This window comes from Oncorhynchus tshawytscha, linkage group LG13, assembly GCF_018296145.1.
Source record: "Oncorhynchus tshawytscha isolate Ot180627B linkage group LG13, Otsh_v2.0, whole genome shotgun sequence".
In the NCBI taxonomy this organism is placed as follows: domain Eukaryota; kingdom Metazoa; phylum Chordata; class Actinopteri; order Salmoniformes; family Salmonidae; genus Oncorhynchus; species Oncorhynchus tshawytscha.
In genome coordinates this window covers 80,521,994-80,544,318 of record NC_056441.1, presented here as the reverse complement: position 1 = coordinate 80,544,318, position 22,325 = coordinate 80,521,994, and the positions used below count along the sequence as shown (strand labels likewise).

At 45.3% G+C, this 22,325-nt stretch overlaps 1 protein-coding gene and 1 pseudogene across 1 annotated transcript; one reads left to right on the top strand and one right to left on the bottom strand.

Moving 5' to 3' along the window:
* Window positions 1-226: 226 nt before the first annotated feature.
* On the bottom strand, window positions 227-16,550 carry stard10 (StAR-related lipid transfer (START) domain containing 10). Its single transcript, XM_024415667.2, has 6 exons — window positions 15,689-16,550; window positions 7,475-7,622; window positions 7,261-7,364; window positions 3,890-4,007; window positions 1,648-1,700; window positions 227-675 (listed from the first exon to the last, which is right to left on the bottom strand). The coding sequence occupies exons 1-6, from the start codon at window positions 15,851-15,853 to the stop codon at window positions 463-465; spliced, it is 801 nt and encodes a 266-aa protein (XP_024271435.1). The 5' UTR covers window positions 15,854-16,550; the 3' UTR covers window positions 227-462.
* Window positions 16,551-17,893: 1,343 nt separating this feature from the next.
* LOC121838975 overlaps window positions 17,894-22,325 on the top strand; it is a 73,599-nt pseudogene continuing 69,167 nt past the window's right edge.

The following is a 22,325-nucleotide window of genomic DNA, read 5'->3' as shown; positions in this document are numbered from 1 at the left end:
GGTGTTAAGTTGAGTGGGGAGTTGCCATGCCAACCCAGAGTGGGGATCCCTGTTCCGAACTAGGCCACACAGCAGTAGCGGCATTAAACAGTGTGTACGTGTGTGTGTATGTATGTGTGTGATGGATTCAGACCAGAACAATATGTTACATCAGGTCAATCATTTGTCAGACCTCATTTAGCGCACACACACACACACACACTTTAAGAAAGACTCGGATCACAAATTAAATATGAAAACCTTTGTAGGAATCTGTATTTAAGATTGAACTCTACATACATTCATACATCTGTAGTGTTGAGGAAGAGAGAGCGGACCGGTGTGTGTGTGTTCAGGATTCTTTACAGGAGACAGCCAATGTGATCCAGAGACACATGTTATAATGAACAATAAGGGCAGTGATTCAGGACTAAGAGACTGACTGGAGAGGAAAAACAGAGTGTGTTATGTGTGTGTGTGATGTTAGTCGCTGTCTCTCTCCTCCCGCGTTTGCATCTCGCTGAGTGTACTCTCGTCGATGTTCTCCAGGCTGTCTGCGTGCTGGATGCTAAGCTCGGACACAGGGATTGTGGGAAGTGTAGTCTGCTCAGGGTAGAGCCAGGGCTTAAAGCCTGGGTTGTGTCTCTGCTTCCACTCTCCGTACTTTAGACACGCCTTACTGATCTTCTTCATCGCCTGCACACACAGACAGAGAGAGGGAGAGAGATCTGCATTTAGCCAGGGTTAAAAAGGAACACAAGCAGCAGAGACCAGATGTGTTGTCTGCTGTACCATGTAGTAACCTAGTGAGAGAGAGAGATGGTCTGCTGTACCATGTAGTAACCTAGTGAGAGAGAGAGATGGTCTGCTGTACCATGTAGTAACCTAGTGAGAGAGAGAGAGATGGTCTGCTGTAGCATGTAGTAACCTAGTGGTTAGAGCGTTGGACTAGTAACCCAAAGGTTTCAAGTTCAAATCCCCGAGCTGACAAGGTACAAATCTGTCGTTCTGCCCCTGAACAGGCAGTTAACCCACTGTTCCTAGGCCGTCATTGAAAATAAGAATTTGTTCTTAACTGACTTGCCTAGTTAAATAAAGGTGAAATAAATAAACAAAAGAGAGAGATGGTCTGCTGTAGCATGTAGTAACCGAGAGAGAGAGCGAGAGCGGTCTGCTCTACCATGTAGCAACCTCTGTTTGAGATCTATGTATTTTCATTTTATTTAAACTTATTTAACAGGGCAAGTCAGTTTAGAACAAATTATATTTTCAATGACGGCCTACCCTGGTCAAACCTTAACCCGGGTGGGACTCGCAATCACGGCCGGTTGTGATACAGCCTGGAATCGAACCAGGGCCTGTAGTGACGCCTCTAGCATTGAGATGTAGTGCCTTAGGAAAGATGGGGGAGAGCCCCAGTCTCGTTCCCTTGAGATCCCATGGCCTATTTCAGCACACACACGTTTCTAGCCCAGGGAAGCATAGGAAGGATCATACATTATACAAAGGTGTTCTCCCGTGTGCACTGGGTCCAGACAACCAGACTCTACTGAGACAGAGGGTAACGCATGCCTGCTCCCCATCTCTCTCCTGGCTTCAGCATTATAATGTGGTGGTGGGAGTGTAATGCTGGGCAGTGTAGGCATAAGCAGTCTGGAATGTACTTACTTTGGGAGCCAGAAACTGGGAAGACTTGTTAACAACCCACTTGGGTAGTGAACCTGGGAGGGAGAGAGAGATTGATGTTACACCATGTCGTGTCATCCACGGTCAAATCACCCACTGTTAACAGATGTCACACACACGCTCACACCAGAACGGGTGATTTAGAGAGAATTAGATGGAGATATTATCAAGAGCTTTACGATCTTAAAAGAGAGGGAAGAGCAATACAAAGAGATGTAGAGAGAGAGAGGGAGAAAGAGGGGGAGGGAGAAAGAGGGAGAGGGAGGGAGCGAGCGAGCGAGCAAGAGAGAGGGAGAAAGAGAGAGAGAAAGAGAGCGAGCGAGGGAGGGAGAAAGAGAGAGGGAGAAAGAGAGAGGGAGAAAGAGAGGGAGGGAGAAAGAGAGAAAAATAGTAGGAGAGGGAGAGAGAAATGAGAGGGACAGACCCTGACCTCCAGATCCATAGTTACTATGGCGATAGCTGTAGAAAGAAGGTCCTGAGTATGAATCATTCATTAACTCTCCAAGCACATTAACCACCAGGTGGTTGCAGAGGGGAGAACAGCTCATAATAAATCCTGGAATGGTATCAAACATGACATTTCCATTGACTCCATTCCAGACATCACTATGAGCCATCCTCGCCTCAGCAGCCTCCACTGATATACAGTGGGGTAAAAAAGTATTTAGTCAGCCACCAATTGTGCAAGTTCTCACACTTAAAAAGATGAGAGGCCTGTAATGTTCATCATAGGTACACTTCAACTATGACAGACAAAATGAGGGGGAAAAAAAATCCAGAAAATCACATTGTAGGATTTTTAATTTATTTATTTGCAAATTGTGGTGGAAAATAAGTATTTGGTCAATAACAAAAAGTTTCAATACTTTGTTTTATACCCTTTGTTGGCAATGACAGAGGTCAAATGTTTTCTGTAAGTCTTCACAAGGTTTTCACATACTGTTGCTGGTATTTTGGCCCATTCCTCCATGCAGATCTCCTCTAGAGCAGTGATGTTTTGGGGCTGTTGCTGGGCAACACGGACTTTCAACTCCCTCCAAAGATTTTCTATGGGGTTGAGATCTGGAGACTGGCTAGGCCACTCCAGGACCTCGTTGCCCGGGCGGTGTGTTTGGGATCATCGTCATGCTGAAAGACCCAGCCACGTTTCATCTTCAATGCCCTTGCTGATGGAAAAAAAATCTCACGATACATGGCCCCATTCAGTCTTTCCTTTCCACGGATCAGTCGTCCTGGTCCCTTTGCAGAAAAACAGCCCCAAAGCATGATGTTTCCACCCCCATGCTTCACAGTAGGTATGGTGTTCTTTGGATGCAACTCAGCATTCTTTGTCCTCCAAATACAACGAGTTGAGTTTTTACCAAAAAGTTATATTTTGGTTTCATCTGACATTCTCCCAATCTTCTCCTGGATCATCCAAATGCTCTCTAGCAAACTTCAGACGGGCCTGGACATGTACTGGCTTAAGCAGGGGGACACGTCTGGCACTGCAGGATTTGAGTCCCTGGCAGCGTAGTGTGTTACTGATGGTAGGCTTTGTTACTTTGGTTCCAGCTCTCTGCAGGTCATTCACTAGGTCCCCCGTGTGGTTCTGGGATTTTGCTCACCGTTCTTGTGATCATTTTGACCCCACGGGGTGAGATCTTGCGTGGAGCCCCAGATCGAGGGAGATTATCAGTGGTCTTGTACGTCTTCCATTTCCTAATAATTGCTCCCACAGTTGATTTCTTCAAACCAAGCTGCTTACCTATTGCAGATTCAGTCTTCCCAGCCTGGTGCAGGTCTACAATTGTGTTTCTGGTGTCCTTTGACAGCTCTTTGGTCTTGGCCATAGTGGAGTTTGGAGTATGACTGTTTGAGGTTGTGGACAGGTGTCTTTTATACTGATAACAAGTTCAAAAAGGTGCCATTAATACAGGTAACGAGTGGAGGACAGAGGAGCCTCTTAAAGAAGAGGTTACAGGTCTGTGAGAGCCAGAAATCTTGCTTGTTTGTAGGTGACCAAATACTTATTTTCCACCATAATTTGCAAATAAATTCATTAAAAAATCCTACAATGTGATTTTCTGGATTTTTTTTTTCTCATTTTGTCTGTCATAGTTGAAGTGTACCTATGATGAAAATTACAGGCCTCTCTCATATTTTTAAGTGGGAGAACTTGCACAATTGGTGGCTGACTGAATACTTTTTTGCCCCACTGTATATATGTGTGTGTGTGTATTACCCTTTGGATCCACATGTGCCAGGTAGGTAAGAGTGCAGTGGTCCGGTCCATGGCTCTGGATCAGGTAGCCAGTCTGGATGGACACCGCTCGTACCATGTCCTTCTTAGGGGGGTATTTCTACAGGAATACACAGTGGAACAGCCCTAGTTAGCACAGAACCCTCCATCTGAGGAAATGGTCTCAGCCACTGACAGTTCAACTGCTGTACAGTTGAATCCAGTTATCTGGGTTTGTTCTGCATGAGTGCAGTACACAGCCAGAACATTCAACCAAAATGTATTTAATAAAATGATGAACTGCCCTGCACTTAAACAGAGTTTCAATTGAAAACATGACAGTCACTTATCAGGAGTTTACTGGCCAAAGTAATATTGTGGAGGGGTAAAGTGACAGTATGGATTCTCACTCAGTTAACTATCCTAGTTCCGCTCTGGATCTGTCAGTTCCTGACGCTGACCCTGCCTTGCCCATTAACAGTCAACTCTTACACACTCCTCTCACTAAACTCAATGCGTTTGTCTGGATGTAGGTTTGTCTTGCAGGTTTGTCTGAGTGTAGGTTTGTCTGTCTGGGTGTAGGTTTGTCTGTCTGGGTGTAGGTTTGTCTGTCTGGGTGTAGGTTTGTCTTAGTGTTTGTCGGTTTGTCTTAGTGTTTGTCGGTTTGTCTTAGTGTTTGTCGGTTTGTCTTAGTGTTTGTCTGTTTGTCTCAGTGTGGGTTTGTCTCAGTGTGGGTTTGTCTCAGTGTGGGTTTGTCTCAGTGTGGGTTTGTCTCAGTGTGGGTTTGTCTCAGTGTGGGTTTGTCTCAGTGTGGGTTTGTCTCAGTGTGGGTTTGTCTCAGTGTGGGTTTGTCTCAGTGTGGGTTTGTCTCAGTGTTTGAGTGTGGAAAGCAGACGCTTACAACAGCACTAGTCACAGGAGAGATCAACTTCACATTGATCACTCAGAGAGAGAGAAATAAGAGAGGACTGATTCCAAACCAAGCCCTTATCTCCTTCCTCCCTGCTGTAGGACTAGTCTTGTAAGGTCTCATTGAACAGGAGAAGGGAGAGCAGTATTACAAAGGCTCCTCCAATAAGCTAAAGTCGAGGTTCTTCTCCACTTCTCAAAGATCCTCGAGGACAAATCGTGAAGGGCAGAGCCACTGTACTGTGAGTGTAGAGTGAGCTAACACTGCCCTATCCAACACACAGGCTTTATCCAGCGTTAGCAGTGAGCTAACCCTGAGCTACCACTGCCCTATCCAACACACAGGCTTTATCCAGCGTTAGCAGTGAGCTAACCCTGAGCTACCACTGCCCTATCCAACACACAGGCTTTATCCAGCGTTAGCAGTGAGCTAACCCTGAGCTACCACTGCCCTATCCAACACACAGGCTTTATCCAGCGTTAGCAGTGAGCTAACCCTGAGCTACCACTGCCCTGTCCAACACACAGGCTTTATCCAGCGTTAGCAGTGAGCTAACCCTGAGCTACCACTGCCCTGTCCAACACACAGGCTTTATCCAGCGTTAGCAGTGAGCTAACCCTGAGCTACCACTGCCCTATCCAACACACAGGCTTTATCCAGCGTTAGCAGTGAGCTAACCCTGAGCTACCACTGCCCTATCCAACACACAGGCTTTATCCAGCGTTAGCAGTGAGCTAACCCTGAGCTACCACTGCCCTATCCAACACACAGGCTTTATCCAGCGTTAGCAGTGAGCTAACCCTGAGCTACCACTGCCTTATCCAACACACAGGCTTTATCCAGCGTTAGCAGTGAGCTAACCCTGACCTACCACTGCCCTATCCAACACACAGGCCTTATCCAGCGTTAGCAGTGAGCTAACCCTGAGCTACCACTGCCCTATCCAACACAGGCTTTATCCAGCGTTAGCAGTGAGCTAACCCTGAGCTACCACTGCCCTATCCAACACACAGGCTTTATCCAGCATTAGCAGTGAGCTAACCCTGAGCTACCACTGCCCTATCCAACACACAGGCTTTATCCAGCATTAGCAGTGAGCTAACCCTGAGCTACCACTGCCCTGTCCAACACACAGGCTTTATCCAGCGTTAGCAGTGAGCTAACCCTGAGCTACCACTGCCCTGTCCAACACACAGGCTTTATCCAGCGTTAGCAGTGAGCTAACCCTGAGCTACCACTGCCCTATCCAACACACAGGCTTTATCCAGCGTTAGCAGTGAGCTAACCCTGAGCTACCACTGCCCTATCCAACACACAGGCTTTATCCAGCGTTAGCAGTGAGCTAACCCTGAGCTACCACTGCCCTGTCCAACACACAGGCTTTATCCAGCGTTAGCAGTGAGCTAACCCTGAGCTACCACTGCCCTATCCAACACACAGGCTTTATCCAGCGTTAGCAGTGAGCTAACCCTGAGCTACCACTGCCCTGTCCAACACACAGGCTTTATCCAGCGTTAGCAGTGAGCTAACCCTGATCTACCACTGCCCTGTCCAACACACAGGCTTTATCCAGCGTTAGCAGTGAGCTAACCCTGAGCTACCACTGCCCTATCCAACACACAGGCTTTATCCAGTGTTAGCAGTGGCACGGACCGATAAAGCTTTATTGAAATGCCAGATGATTAAGTAAACTAATACACCCACAGTCTTACTAAAGTGAGTAAATACTCCACTTACTGTAAACACACATGACCCACCTTTATCAAACTGTACTTATGCACACACACACACACACACACACACACACACACACACACACACACTACTAAAGATACCCCAAGACATGTCCATTTACAACATGTTCATTTAAATAGAGTGGACAGTCCTACCGAAGCATTTGTTTCCCACTGAGGTCAAGGGAAACTATTCTGCAGGTCTGTTCTCTCCCTTCTGTTTCTACCTACAGAGCGTTGAACAACCAGTTGGTTATCCACTGAGCCTATACCAGACTCCTGGTCTGGTTCCTGGAGACATCGTCTAGGGCAACTGATTCTAATAATTAGCTGCTTGATAAGCTGAATCGGGTTGGTTGCAACTGGGGTTGGAGTGAACCTATAGAGGGGTAGTTCTACAGAAACAGGGTTGGAGAGCCATGGGCCAGGTGGTATAGTACAGGAACAGGGTTGGAGAGCCATGGGCCAGGTGGTATACTACAGGAACAGGGTTGGAGAGCCATGGGTCAGGTAGTAGAGTACAGGAACAGGGTTGGAGAGCCATGGGCCAGGTAGTATAGTACAGGAACAGGGTTGGAGAGCCATGGGCCAGGTGGTATAGTACAGGAACAGGGTTGGAGAGCCATGGGCCAGGTGGTAGAGTACAGGAACAGGGTTGGAGAGCCATGGGCCAGGTGGTAGAGTACAGGGTTCGGAACCAGGATTCTCTCCTTGTACATGTTTATACTTACGGCATGTTTGACAGAGTAGTTGATGATGATGTAATCACTGCCCATGGGCAGCCAGGAGCGCAGCGTGATGACGTCACGGTTCCTCAGCGGCTTGGGACACTTCCCTAGACACAGACGAGGAGGAGCCTCATTAACATACAGACACACACACACAGCGCCAAGAACATGGGTGGGTGTGTGTGTGTGTGTGTGTGTATGTATGGATGTGTCGTACAGGAGTAGTAGCCCACGTCTGCGTTAACAGTGAGTTTTCCGATATCGAAGGTTTCGATGACGTTTGCGTCCCATTTCCTCCGGTACTCGATGTCATGAAGAACATCATACATGGTCTCAGCTGGCACGTCTTTACACGCCATCTGACACTGCAGGAGAAACACACGTCAACCATTAGTCGACCAAACACACACACACACACAACAACCATTAGTCTACCAAACACACACACAACCATTAGTCGACCACACACACACACACACATCAACCATTAGTCGACCCAACACACACGTCAACCATTAGTCGACCCAACACACACGTCAACCATTAGTCGACCCAACACACACACACACACACACACACGTCAACCATTAGTCGACCAAACACACACACAAGTCAACCATTAGTCGACCAAACACACACTCTAAAATAAATACTGTGCATACACTAAATACACTACCTAACTCCTGCTCTCCTTAATACACAGCTGACACCACCCGGATGACAAATCCCCTCCACTACTGTGTGTGTTTTTACATGAAGAGATGTGACCAGTAGATACAGATGTGGCCAGTAGATACAGATGTGACCAGTAGATACAGATGTGGCCAGTAGATACAGATGTGGCCAGTAGATACAGATGTGGCCAGTAGATACAGATGTGGCCAGTGGATACAGATGTGGCCAGTGGATACAGATGTGGCCAGTGGATACAGATGTGGCCAGTGGATACAGATGTGGCCAGTGGATACAGATGTGACCAGTAGATACAGACGTGGCCAATGGATACAGACGTGGCCAGTGGATACAGATGTGTCTCTAGCCTACAGCACCTAAACTGTAAATAACTAACATTTTACAGAGGACTAACACACAGCTACATGAGGGACAGTGTTAGAACCTTCCTTAAGCATGTGGCTTGGGAGGGCAGAGAGAAGAGAGGGTAGAGCAGCGGTTCCCAAACTAGGGGTTGCGACCCCATGTGTTATCAAAATGCGGTCGTGGTAGAATTTCCAAAATCCTGAATTTAAAAAAATATATAAAAAAATATACAAATATAAAAGCAATATGTGAGTGTTGGTCTCATGTTCCATGAGCGGAAATAAGAGATTGCAGAAATGTTCCACACGCACAAAACGCTTCTTGTGCTGGTGGCAATAAAGGGCCAGCTTAAAATGTGCAGTTTTGTCACACAACACAATGCCACAGGTGTCTCAAGTTGAGGGAGCGTGCAATTGGCATGCTGACTGCAGGAATGACCACCAGAGCTGTTGCTAGAGAATTTAATGTTCATTTCCCTACCATAAGCTGCCTCCAACGTCATTTTAGAGAATTTGGCAGTCTGTCCAACCGGCCTCACAACCGACCACGTATAACCACATCAGCCCAGGACCTCCACATCCGGCTTCTTCACCTGCGGGACCGTTTGAGACCAGCCACCCGGGCAGACGATGAAACCGAGGAGTATTTGTCTGTAATAAAGCCCTTTTGTGGGGAAAATCCTCATTCTGATTGACTGTCCTGGCTCCCCAGTGGATGGGCCTGGCTCCCCAGTGGATGGGCCTGGCTCCCCAGTGGATGGGCCTGGCTCCCCAGTGGGTGGGCCTGGCTCCCCAGTGGGTGGGCCTATGCCCTCCCAGGCCCACCCATGGCTGCGCCCCTGCCTAGTCATGTGAAATCCATAGATTAGGGCCTAAAGAATTTATTTCAATTGACTGATTTCCTTATATGAACTGTAACTCAGTAACATTGTTGAAATTGTTGCATTTATATTTTTGTTCAGTATATATACACACTAATTGATTATAATATCGCCTTTGTATTTCAAAATCCTTGTAAATGTGGTTAACCTTAAAAATCTAAGTGAAAATCATATAAATCTAAAAGTTCAAATTCACCTAGACAGAGCCCTTAGATGGTGGGAAAAAGCCGCACTTGACCGTTGCACTTGAATCATTCCCACGGAGAATGGCTAAGCCCGTTACGCTATGAAACCACACACTATTGACGAGACTTTGATATTACCGGCCACAATTGATAATCGAAAACAATATGTGGGGAGGCAGAGGCACAGAAACTCACACCTGGGGCGGCAGGTAGCCTAGTGGTTAGAGCGTTGGGCTAGTAACCAAAATGTTTCTGGATCAAATCCCAGAGCCGACAAGGTAAAAATCTATCATTCTGCTCCTGAGCAAGGCAATTGAGTTGAGAAAACAATCAGAAATACTGTTAGAATGTTTTTCAATTGACTGCAATAGCCCCAATTAAGAGAGTAAACATTGGCTGTTAATTACAAAATGGTTGGGGTCATAAGAATTGTCAGATATCAAAATGGAGAGGAGACAGAGAGGAGAGAGGGGAGAGAGAAGGAAGGGAGGGGAGAGAGAATGGAGGGGAGAGGAGAGAGTAAGTAGAGAGAGAGAAGGAAGGGAGGGGAGAGAGAAGGAAGGGAGGGGAGAGAGAAAGGAAGGGAAGGGAGGAAGGAGGGAGGGGAAGGAAGGGAGGGGGAGAGAGAAGGAAGGAAGGGAGGGGAGAGAGAAGGAAGGGAGGGGAGAGAGAAGGAAGGAAAGGGAGGGAGGGGAGAGAGAAGGGAGGGAGGGGGAGAGAGAAGGGAGGGAGGGGAGAGAGAGGGAGGGGAGAGAAGGGAGGGGAGAGAAGGGAGGGGAGAGAAGGGAGAGTAAGTAGAGAGAAGGGAGAGGAGAGAGCAAGTAGAGAGAAGGGAGAGGAGAGAGCTTGTTTGTGTTTGTGTGTGGGGGTGAATGTTTAATAGTAAAACCGTTGGCACAGAATTATGCCAATGTCAGGCTCTTAAAAAATGAGAACGTGCGTGCGCCCACACACAACAGAGTTCTGCAAAACTGCCCTACAGTAACGCCATCTCCATGGTTACCTCAGCCAAGGGAAGACTCCACACCACAACAACAGACAGAAGATGGGGGAGGGGAGAACCTAGAGGTCGACCGATTAAATAAGCATGGGCGATTAATTAGGGCCGATTTCAAGTTCATAACAATCGGTAATTGGGGCCAATTTCACTCCACGAGGAAACTGTGTGGCAGGCTGACCACCTGTTAAACGAGTGTAGCAAGGAGCGAAGGTAAGTTGTTAGCTGGCATTAAACTTATCTTATAAAAAAACATCTTAACAATCACTAGTTAAATACACGTGGTTGATGATATTACTAGTTTAACTAACTTGTCCTCTGTTGCAAATAATGAATGCAGTGCCTGTTAATTTATCACAGAAAAACAGCCTACTTCGCCAAACTGGTGATGAAGCGCATTCGCGAAAAAAAGCACTGTCATTGCACCAATGTACCTAACCCTAAACACCAATGTACCTAACCCTAAACACCAATGTACCTAACCCTAAACACCAATGTACCTAACCCTAAACACCAATGTACCTAACCCTAAACACCAATGTACCTAACCCTAAACACCAATGTACCTAACCCTAAACACCAATGTACCTAACCCTAAACACCAATGTACCTGACCATAAACATCAACGCCTTTCTTAAAATTAATACACAAGTATATATTTTTAAACCTGCATATTTAGTTAAAAGAAATTCCTGTTAGGTGGCAATATTAACTAGGGAAGTTGTGTCACTTCTCTTGCGTTCAGTGCAAGTAGAGTCAGGGTATATGCAGCAGTTTGGTCCGCCTGGCTCGTTGCGAACTGTGTGAAGACCATTTCTTCCTCACAAAGACCGTAATTAATTTGCTAGAATTTTACATAATTATGACATAACATTGAAGGTTGTGCAATGTAACAGCAATATTTAGACTTATGGATGCCACCCGGTTGATAAAATACAGAACGGTTCCGTGTTTCACTGAAAGAATAAACGTTTTGTTTTCGAGATGATAGTTTCGGATTTGACCATATTAATGACGTAAAGGCTCATATTTTTGTGTGTTTACTATATTATAATTATGTCTATGATTTGATAGAGCAGTCTGACTGAGCGGTGGTAGGTACCAGCAGGCTCGTAAACATTCTTTCAAACAGCACTTTCCTGCGTTTGCCAGCAGCTCTTCACAATGCTTGAAGCATAGCACTGTTTATGACTTCAAGCCTATCAACTCCCGAGATTAGGCTGGCAATACTATAGTGCCTATAAGAACATCCAATAGTCAAAGGTATAAAAAAATACAAAAAAGGTATATAGAGAAATAGTCCTATAATAACTACAACCTAAAACTTCTTACCTGGGAATATTGAAGACTCATGTTAAAAGGAACCACCAGCTTTCATATGTTCTCATGTTCTGAGCAAGGAACTTAAACGTTAGCTTTTTTACATGGCACATATTGCACTTTTACTTTCTTCTCCAACACTTTGTTTTTGCATTATTTAAATCGAATTGAACAAGTTTCATTATTTGAGACAAAATATTTTTATTGATGTATTATATTAAGTTCAAATAAAAGTGTTCATTCAGTATTGTTGTAATTGTCGTTATTACAAATATATTGAAATAAATGAATACATTTTAAAAACGGCTGATTAATCGGTATCGGCGTTGAAAAATCATAAATCGGTCGACCTCTAGGAGGAGTGCACTACTTTCAATCACAGCCACATGGGGATAACCCTAAACACTATATGAGGAACCCCATCTTTCAACAGCCAAATCTACACTCTAGTCTATCCAGCTTACTAGCTATGGTCATGAGGGCCTGTTGTTATCAGTTACTACTGCAATTTCACTGGTGATTCAGTAACCCAACTCTGTGTGTGTGTGTGTGTGTGTGTGTGTGTGTGCGTGTTTTGGACTAAGGACTTAAAAGTCACAATGGAGTTGAGAGAATAATGAAGCGATTGTGTCCACAGGGCAGACTGAAACAGGAGGGGGAAGCCTATCAATGCAATTCTATTAAACTAATTCAGTACAATCCTCTACTGATGAGGGCAGGAGAGAGCAAAAACGAGACGGAGACTAAACTGTGGTGCGTGTGTTTGAAACGTAAAACTGAAATCCCATGTGCGAGCGGTCAATGTTGGCAGTATACGTGTGTGTGTGTGTGTGTGTGTGTGTGTGTGTGTGTGTGTGTGTGTGTGTGTGTGTGTGTGTGTGTGTGTGTGTGTATGTATGTATGTATGTATGTATGTATGTATGTATGTATGTGGTCCTGTGGACCAGACAGTAGATGCTCACAGTCACATGATACACACCCTTCCCCCTGCATCAGACTGCACTACAGTCCGCTGCTGTGTTTAATCAAACATCCCTCCTTCTCCCTTGCTCTCCCCCTCCCCTCGCTCTCCCTCTCCCAGGCCTGTCAAAGCTCATGTGTTCTGCTGGACATGGGTAGACGAATGTGGAAGAGAAGGATGAGAGGGGATGAGTGTGTATCTGTATACCATCAGTGAACAGGGTTTCCCCTCTGTCCTCAGAGTGTGTGTGGGCTGGAGAAGGTCCAAGCAGTCCCTATCAGACTGACAGCTTGTTAAACCAGCCACATACAGGGCATTTCAGAGTGTGTGGGCTGGAGAGAGTCCAAACAGTCCCTGTCAGTCTGACAGCTTGTTAAACCAGCCACATACAGGGCATTTCAGAGTGTGTGTGGGCTGGAGAGAGTCCAAACAGTCAGTCTGACAGCTTGTTAAACCAGCCACATACAGGGCATTTCAGAAAGTATTCAGAACCATTGACTTTTACCACATTTTGTTACGTTACAGCCTCATTCTAAAATGGATTTACATAAAAACCTTTCCTCATCAATCTACACACAATACCCCATAACGACAAAGTGAAAACAGGTTTTTAGAAGATTTACTAATTTATTTAAAATAAAAACAGAAATACCTTATTGATTGGACATGAATTAGAAAAGCACACCTTTATTAAAATAAGGCCCCACAGTTGACAGAGCAGAAACCAAGCTGAGAGGTGGAAGGAGTTGTTCGTAGAGCTCCGAGACAGGATTGTGTAGAGACACAGATTGAAGGTCCAAGAACACAGTGGTCTCCATCATTCTTAAACGGAAGAAGTTTGGAACCACCAAGACTTTTCCTAGAGCTGGCCGCCTGGACAAACTGAGTAATCGGGGGAGAAGGGCCTTGGTCAGGGAGGTGACCAAGAACCCGATGGTCCCGCTGACAGAACTCCGGGGTTCCTCTACTTTATGGTAGTGACCAGATGGAAGCCACTCCTCAGTAAAAGGCACATGACAGCTCACTTGGAGTTTCCCAAAAGACACCTAAAGGACTCCCAGACCATGAGAAACAAGAATCTCTGGTCTGATGAAACCAAGATTGAACACTTTGTCCTGAATGTCAAGCGTCTCGTCTGGAGGAAACCTGGCACCACCCCTACGGTGAAGCATGGTGGTGGCAGCATCATGCTGTGGGGATGTTTTTCAGTGCCAGGGACTGGGAGACTAGTCAGGATTGAGGGAAAGCTGAACGGAGCAAAGTACAGAGAGATCCTTGATGAAAACCTGCTCCAGAGTGCTCAGGACCTCAGACTGGGGTGAAGGTTCACCTTCCAACAGGACTGGCCAGAGCCCAGACTTGAACCTGATCGAACATCTCTGGAGAGACCTGTAAATAGCTGTGCAGCAGCACTCCCCATCCAACCTGACAGAGCTTAAGAGGATCTGCAGAGAAGAATGGGAAAAACTACCCAAATACAGGTGTGCCCAGCTTGTAACTTCATACCCAAGAAGACTCGAGGCTGTAATCGATGCCAAAGGTGCTTCAACAAAGTACTGAGTAAAGAGTCTGAATACTTACTGTATGTAAACGTGACATATTATTTTTGTATTTTTTTTTATATACCTTCGCAAAAAAAAAAAAAGTTTAAATGTTTTGGCTTTGTTATTATGGGGTATTGGAGATTGGTGAGTGGAAAAAAACAACAAAGTCAAATACTTACCAAATGCACTGTACATACAGAAGCATAGCTCAGCCTGCCTTTGTGTGTCAGTATAATGATGATGGGAGTTTAATAGAGATGCTGATGATATTGCTGACTAATGGTTACAGGCTGATATATTGTTGATGATAATGATGATGATAATTATTCTGCTAATGAAGACAAAGACCTCTCCCCCAACCTCCCCCTCAGTCTTGGGGTTTCAATGCCTCTGCACTTTACATGCCCCTGTTCTTCACTACTGTGGGCACTCAGAGGAGAACACTACAACAGCCTGGATCTCTGTCTCTCACACACACACTTTCTACATTCATCAGCTGGGAGAGCATCCATGCTTTTATTTCACTCTATAAATAGAAGAGCAAGATCATAGCATCAATGCCTCCTGAGCATGGACACACAACCATATTGACACACAACACATACATTTACATACAAGATTAGAGAGAGACACACAAGGATGTAACGGGTTGAGGGAGACTCCCAATCAGTGTGTGTATCCTGCTATGTGTGGTAAGCGGACTGCTGTCCTCCCTCTGTGTATGTGTGTGGAGCTATTATGAGAAGGTCCAGCTGTCCTGTATGAATACACAGAGAGATTACCTCTGCACACAAACGGAGCACCACACACACACTCCCCTACAGGCATGAGTGCAGAGAGAGAAAGCCTCTCCTTAAGCACACATTAAACACTCCGTGGCATTACGCAAATCAGGCCAACGGACACTTCAGAGACAGATAGATGACAGCTCATATAACAGGCTTACTGCCTACCTACCAGACCCATCATAGGATCCCTTCTCTGACCGGCATGTCTGTCAAAAATGTGTGTGCCAGTTAAGGTACCTGCCATTCAGTAGCCCACACTCACAGGTAGCAGAACAGACTACCTGCAGCTTCTTACTTCACACACACACACCTGTTTGAGTTCACAGTAGCCTGCTCCTCCAGTGTGATGTCAGAGATGATTAAACACGTATACAGTCCACACACATCCTGTTTGACCTTCTGTTTCCCTCTCCCCCTCCTCCCTTCATCAAACAACTCGATGTGAACACCTGTTTGCCGGCTATCCTGCCACAGACCCGGATACACACACGCTGGCACCTACAACACACACACCTGACCTAGGCCCTGATCTAATTCTGTCCTTTCTTCCTGTAAATAACACTTCCTTGCCCTCCTTTGAGTAATATTACGTAAGGGGTTGAATTTAGGCAATTTTATACTTCCTACTATGGGACTGTGAGACCAAGGTAGCCCGTATGGTGCCCTCTGCTTTACACACATTTTATTCAGCTGTTTACCGGCCTACACTGTTCTCACCTTAATCTTGTGGAGTGACTTCTCCTCGTCTCCTCCTATAGTCTGGGTCCACACGGTCATGCCAGTTTTGTTGTAGGTCAGACTCCAGCCCTCCTCGCTCCCGCACTCCTCCTTGAAGTTGCTGAATGCCCGGTCGTCCGGGATCAACACCGACTCCGCCGACATGATCTGTTAGCGAGGAGCGCGAGCTCGCTCTTCTGCAGGTCACCGGGAAGAACAACGACGAGACCGAGCCGAGGTAGGGGAACTCCCGGTGGCGAAGAGACCCAATCCCGAGGCAAACTGGGACGAACGGGCGCCGGTGAAGAGTGACTGGGCTAAACGACGCACTCTTCTATCCGCTGAGTGAATTATTCATCTAATTTAATTTATCGCCGAGCAAGCAACCCGCTAAACCGAGTCTTGTTATGATGAGTGTTAGAAAGGGGAGCTGCGCCTGATCACCGAAAGCGTACAAAAACGAAGAAACCACAAAAACACCGGTATAAAAATAACATATATTTCATAGAAACTATAGTCACGAGTGGAAGCTTTCCGGCTTTTATCTTATAACACTATTGACCCTCTGGCGTGACTCAATTGCAGTTCAATATGGTCCGCAGCAGCTATTTCAGGGAGCCATATGTTTCTGCTGTCTCACGGCGACTCGGCTGGAAATGAAAGGCTGACAAGTCCGAGGGTTATGATCAATCGTTGCCCGTTTACATTTCAGTTCCCCTGCTTCGCTGTGTGCCCCCCTATGGTCCCTCGACGTCGTTGATGGTGCAGTGTGGAGAAAAGAGTACAGCGTTGGTGACACACAGAGAAGCGATAAAAGATTGACAATCGAAGTGAAACCGCCCACTCGGCTACGTGCACTCACATCCTTCTATAAGGGACCAGAAATCAGCTGCGCGCCTGGTCCTATAAACTGGCGGGTGCTCTCCTCCCTTCCTCCATCCCTTTTCCCTGTTGTTGTTTATTTTCTAACTATTTGTCTGTCTATTTCAACAACAGAACCATTACTGCGGGAGATGGCTTTGGGAAAATGCCTTTAGGAAGTGACGTTTCTAGGATTTGAAGACAATTGGAGGCTTAGCCCAAAGCTGGTAGGTGGTCTGGGGGCATTCTCCCCCGGGGTAAAAAATGAATTTCAGCAGCTAAATGCATTTGGTGCACTTTGAGATACACATTGAGAGATTAGAATAGTGAGAGACTGACCGCGTGTAACCACTTCAGCCCAGGACCTCCACATCAGGCTCCTTCACTTGTGTGATCATCTAAGTCCAGACACCCAGACAGCTGATGAAACTGTCAGAAACCATCTCAGGGAAGGTCATCTGCGTGCTCGTCGTGCTCACTAGGGTCTTGACCTGACTGAAGTTTGGCGTCATAACCGACTTCAGTGGGCAAATGCTCACCTTCTTTGGCCACTTCACAGATGAATCCTGGTTTCAACTGTACCGGGCAGATGGCAGACACTGTGGGGCCCATGGTGGCGGTGGGGTTATGGTATGGACAAGCATAAACTACGGACAACGAACACAATTGTATTTTATCAATAGCAATTTGAATGCACAGAGATGCTGTGACAAGATTCTGAAGCCCATGGTTGTGCCATTCATCCGCCCCTATCACTTCATGTTTCAAAATCAAATCAAATTTTATTTGTCACATACACATGGTTAGCAGATGTTAATGCGAGTGTAGCGAAATCCTTGTGCTTCTAGTTTCGACAATTCAGTAATAACCAACGAGTAATCTAACCTAATAATTCCACAACTACTACCTTATACACACAAGTGTAAGTGGATAAAGAATATGTACATAAAGATATATGAATGAGTGATGGTACAGAATGGCATAGGCTAGATGCAATAGATGGTATCAAGTACAGTATATACATATGAGATGAGTACTGTAGGGTATGTAAACAAAGTGGCATAGTTTAAAGTGGCTAGTGATACATGTATTACATAAAGATGCAGTAGATGATATAGAGTACAGTATATACATATACATATGAGATGAGTAATGTAGGGTATGTAAACATTATATTAAGTGGCATTGTTTAAAGTGGCTAGAGTGGGTCTAGGGTGTCAGGTAGGGTGGAGGTGATATGGTCCTTGACTAGTCTCTCAAAGCACTTAATGATGACGGAAGTGAGTGCTACAGGGGCGGTAGTCGTTTAGCTCCGTTACCTTAGCTTTCTTGGGAACAGGTACAATGGTGGCCCTCATGAAGCATGTGGTAACAGCAGACTGGGATAATGATAATGCATGGCCCCATGTCGCAAGGATCTGTACACAATATCAGGAGGCTGAAAATGTTCAAATTCTTCCATAGGCTGCTTTACATCATTTGAGTCAATTGGAGGTGTACCTGTGGTTGTATTTCAAGGCCTGCCTTCAAACTCGGTGCCTCTTTGCTTGACATCATGGGAAAATCAAAAGAAATCAGCCAAGACCTCAGATAAAAATGGTAGACCTCCACAAGTCTGGTTCATCCTTGGGAGCAATTTCCAAATGCCTGAAGGTACCATGTTGATCTGTACAAACAATAGTACGCAAGTATAAACACCATGGGACCATGCAGCCATCATACCGCTCAGGAAGGAGACGTGTTTTGTCTCCTAGAGAAAAGTGTGAAAAGTGCAAAACAATCCCAGAACAACAGCAAAGGAACTTGTGAAGAGGCTGGAGGAAACAGGTACAAAAGTATCTATATCCACAGTATTGGATGGTATCATGACGATGGAAAATTATGTGGCTATATTGAAGCAACAACTCAAGACATCAGTGGGGGGTGCTCCCTTAAAGCTTGGTCGCAAATGGGTCTTCCAAATGGACGAGGACCCCAAGCATACTTCCAAAGATGTGGAAAAATGGCTTAAGGACAACAAAGTTAAGGTATTGGAGTGGCTATCACAAAGCCCTGACCTCAATCCTGTAGAAAATGTGTGGGCAGAACTGAAAAGCGTGTGTGAGAAAGGAGACCTACAAACCTGACTCTTGTGGAAGGATACCCAAAATGTTTGACCCAAGTTAAACAATTTAAAAGGCAATGCTACCAAATACAAATTGAGTGTATGTAAACTTCTGACCCACTGGGAATGTGATGAAATAAAAAAAGCTGAAATAAATCATCCTCTCTACTATTATTCTGACATTTCACATTCATAAAATAAAGTGGTGATCCTAACTGACCAAAGACAGGGAATAAACAGGGAATAAACTGGTCCTGAACATCTCTAAAACTAAGAGCATTGTATTTGGTACAATCATTCCCTAAGTTCTAGACCTCAGCTGAATCTGGTAATGAATGGTGTGGCTGTGGAACAAGTTGAAGAGACTAAATTACTTGGCGGTACCTTAATTAAATTGTAAACTGTCATGGTCAAAACATATAGATTCAATGGTTGTAAAGATGGGAAGAGGTCTGTCCGTAATAAAGATATGCTCTGCTTTCTTGACACAACACTCCAAAAAGCAAGTCCTGTCGGCTCTAGTTTAGTCTTATCTTGATTATTGTCCATTCACGTGGAGTGTTGCAAGGAATTCGAGCATTTACAAGCATTTCACTACACCCGCAATAACATCAGCGTATGTGACCAGTAATATTTGATTCGATTTAGATTTAGGAAGGACCTAGTTAAGCTGCAGCTGGCCCAGAACAGAGAAGCACGTCTTGCTCTTCTTTGTAATCAGAGGGCTGATATAAATACTATGCATGCCAGTGTCTCTTGGCTAAGAGTTGGTGAGAGACTGACTGCATCACTTCTTATTTTTATAAGAAACATTAATTGTGTTGAAAATACCAAATAGTTTGCATAGTCAACTTACACACAGCTATGACACACACACTTACCCCACCAGACATGTCACCAGGGGTCTTTTCACAGTCCCCAAATCCAGAACAAATTCAAGGAAGCATACAGTATTATGTAGAGCTATTATTGCTGTCACGCCCTGACCATAGAGCCCTTGCTTCTCTATGGTGTTTAGGTCAGAGCGTGACTGGGGGGGGTGGGTGTTCTAGTCATTGATTTTCTATGTGGCTGGGTTGTATGGTTCCCAATTAGAGGCAGCTGGTAATCGTTGCTTCTAATTGGGGATCATATTTAGGAAGCCCTTTCTCCCACCTGCTTTGTGGGATATTGTTTTGTGTATGTGCATGTAACACCACTGATGTCACGGTTCGTTGTTTATTGTTTTGTTTGGAAGTTTTGCTTTATTAAAAGATGTGGAACTTTAATCACACTGCGCTTGTCTATTATTGTTCTGTATTATGTCATGTTTTGTGTGGATCCCAGGAAGAGTAGCTGCTGCTTTTGCAACAGCTAATAGGGATCCTAATAAAATACCAAAAGGATGGCACCTTTAATTCTAAAAGTGTAGGTGAAAGGCAGGCAATATGTGACACTTCTGCATGTAAATAGCTCATTTAGATTTGCAGGCAAGTGATGGGCAAGTGCCTTTAAGACTTTAATGTCAATCCCTGACAAGATATAAATATAAAATATATTTGGATGATACCCCACCTGTCTCTAATACTGTATGCTTGAATAAGTCCCTTATTCTGGTATCTGATATATCAGGCCTGGGTAGGCTACAGTTTTAATGACTGTATATTTATTAGTCTGGGAACAGAACACAGTTCAATGTGGAGACGCAATAAAGCAATAGTGACACGTTTCCTCTTGGCTTTGAGCTATTGCTGTGGGGGCTCTGGGTTAGGATGAATGCCACCGCAGCTTTTTCTGCTCAGGTGGAGAAAATCTCTAAACTTTTTAAACTCTGAAAAAGGAAAACCATTTCCCTCTCTTGGAAAAGCCATGTTCTCTCATCCACACCTGGTAGTGACTCACTCAGGTCTTTATCCAGAAGCAAACGCAGAGCAAACTAAAGATGTTAAAATGATTATTTTTCAAACATTGGCCAGAACAGCCCCATAGTCTTCGTCAATACTTTCTCAAGGGACCAGCAAATGAACGTTACATTCTGCATATGATTTCTCCTTTGAGGATTAGGCTATTGGGCCGCCCTTACATTCAAATTGTATGTTGTTACTACAAAACAGCAACTTCTTTGGAATTTTGGTTTCACAGCCATACTTTTTTTTTTTACTGTAAGGTGAGGTCATGTGGTCAAGTAGGTTTATAGAGTAGCTGTTCTGCAAAATACCAAAAGCAAAGAAAATATATTTTACAGGGTGATCAACTGTGAAGGGTCTTGTGATATGTAGCCAATATGAAAGCCGGCCTGTAAAGTTACATTTGAATGTGATATATGATCAAATGTGATCAAAATGTTGACTCTAGGTTATAGATGTCTCCACTTTTCCTCCTTGCCTACAGTACAGAATAGCAAACATGTTGTTTTCCTATTGAATGTACATGGTACATTTCTTCTGCTCCCACATCGTGTGGAACTGGTGACCAGAACCAGCCTCTGTAGGCTATTGGACGGTGCATGTATTAGGCCTAGTGAGGGGTGTGTAGTGACTGCTGACTGCTGACTGCTGCAACACAACTCCTGTTTGTTACTTTATCCAGCCTCCGCAATGCCACAGAATCTGGACGCCATCTGGTGGTGAATCATGGTCAAGGAGAAAGTTGTTTTGTTTGCTATAAAGTAGAATAAACATTTTAAAAAATGAATGTGGAAGTTGCTTTAGATTAACTTGTATGTGTAACATTTTAAGACTATGAATAAATCCTGAATAAACCTTCATAAGATGTGCTGGAATAGCCTTCTGTGATATCAGGAAGCAGAGCCAGTTAGTTTCTGTAGGAAAAAACTACTATTCCCATGATGCAGTTCATGTTCCATTGACATCCATGCTGCTGTTGTTTTTGTCCTGTTGCTGCAGTCAACCATCACAGGGTAAATAATGGTCTGAAGGAGGAATAGCAGCAGTAGACTTCAATTAAAGGACTATTATCAGGCTCAACGTTTCACGGTTCACGTGTTTTCCCGCCATATTGTTGTCGGTTCCCGCCGCAGAACTTCATGCGAAGGTCGAGCAGCCTTTCCCCATGATGTGTTCCAGACAAGCACCAAGGACAAGGGGAGGAAACACACCATCCTCGAGAAAGCGGACACCAACCGGAACCCCATTGTTTCCACCTCTCGTGTCTCCCGTAGAGGAATTCTGAGCAAGGAAGCAAAAGCCCAGAGTGTGAGTACTACTACATAATCCCCAGGTGGATCTCTGACCTCCAGGGTCGCAGGAGTTCCTGGGCTTCTCTGACCTCCAGGGTCGCAGGAGTTCCTGGGCTTCTCTGACCTCCAGGGTCGCATGAGTTCCTGGGCTTCTCTGACCTCCAGGGTCGCAGGAGTTCCTGGGCTTCTCTGACCTCCAGGGTCGCAGGAGTTTCTGGGCTTCTCTGGCTTCCAGGGGGCGCACCAACAACCAGTACTGGGAGCAGAGCGGCAGAAGGACCGGGGGAGAGAGTGAGAGGCAGCCACCCCTATGGACTGGCTTCTGCTGTCCGCTGCAGCCGTGGCCGTTTGCCTCAAGAAAGACTCTGATATTAAAGGTGTGTGTGTGTGCGCTCTACCTGCTAAAGATACTAAAAGGATGTGTTTTTCCCTCCAGGCAATGCATTTCTGGAGGCTGCAAGGACCAACAACTCCCAATATGTGGCAAGGTGCAT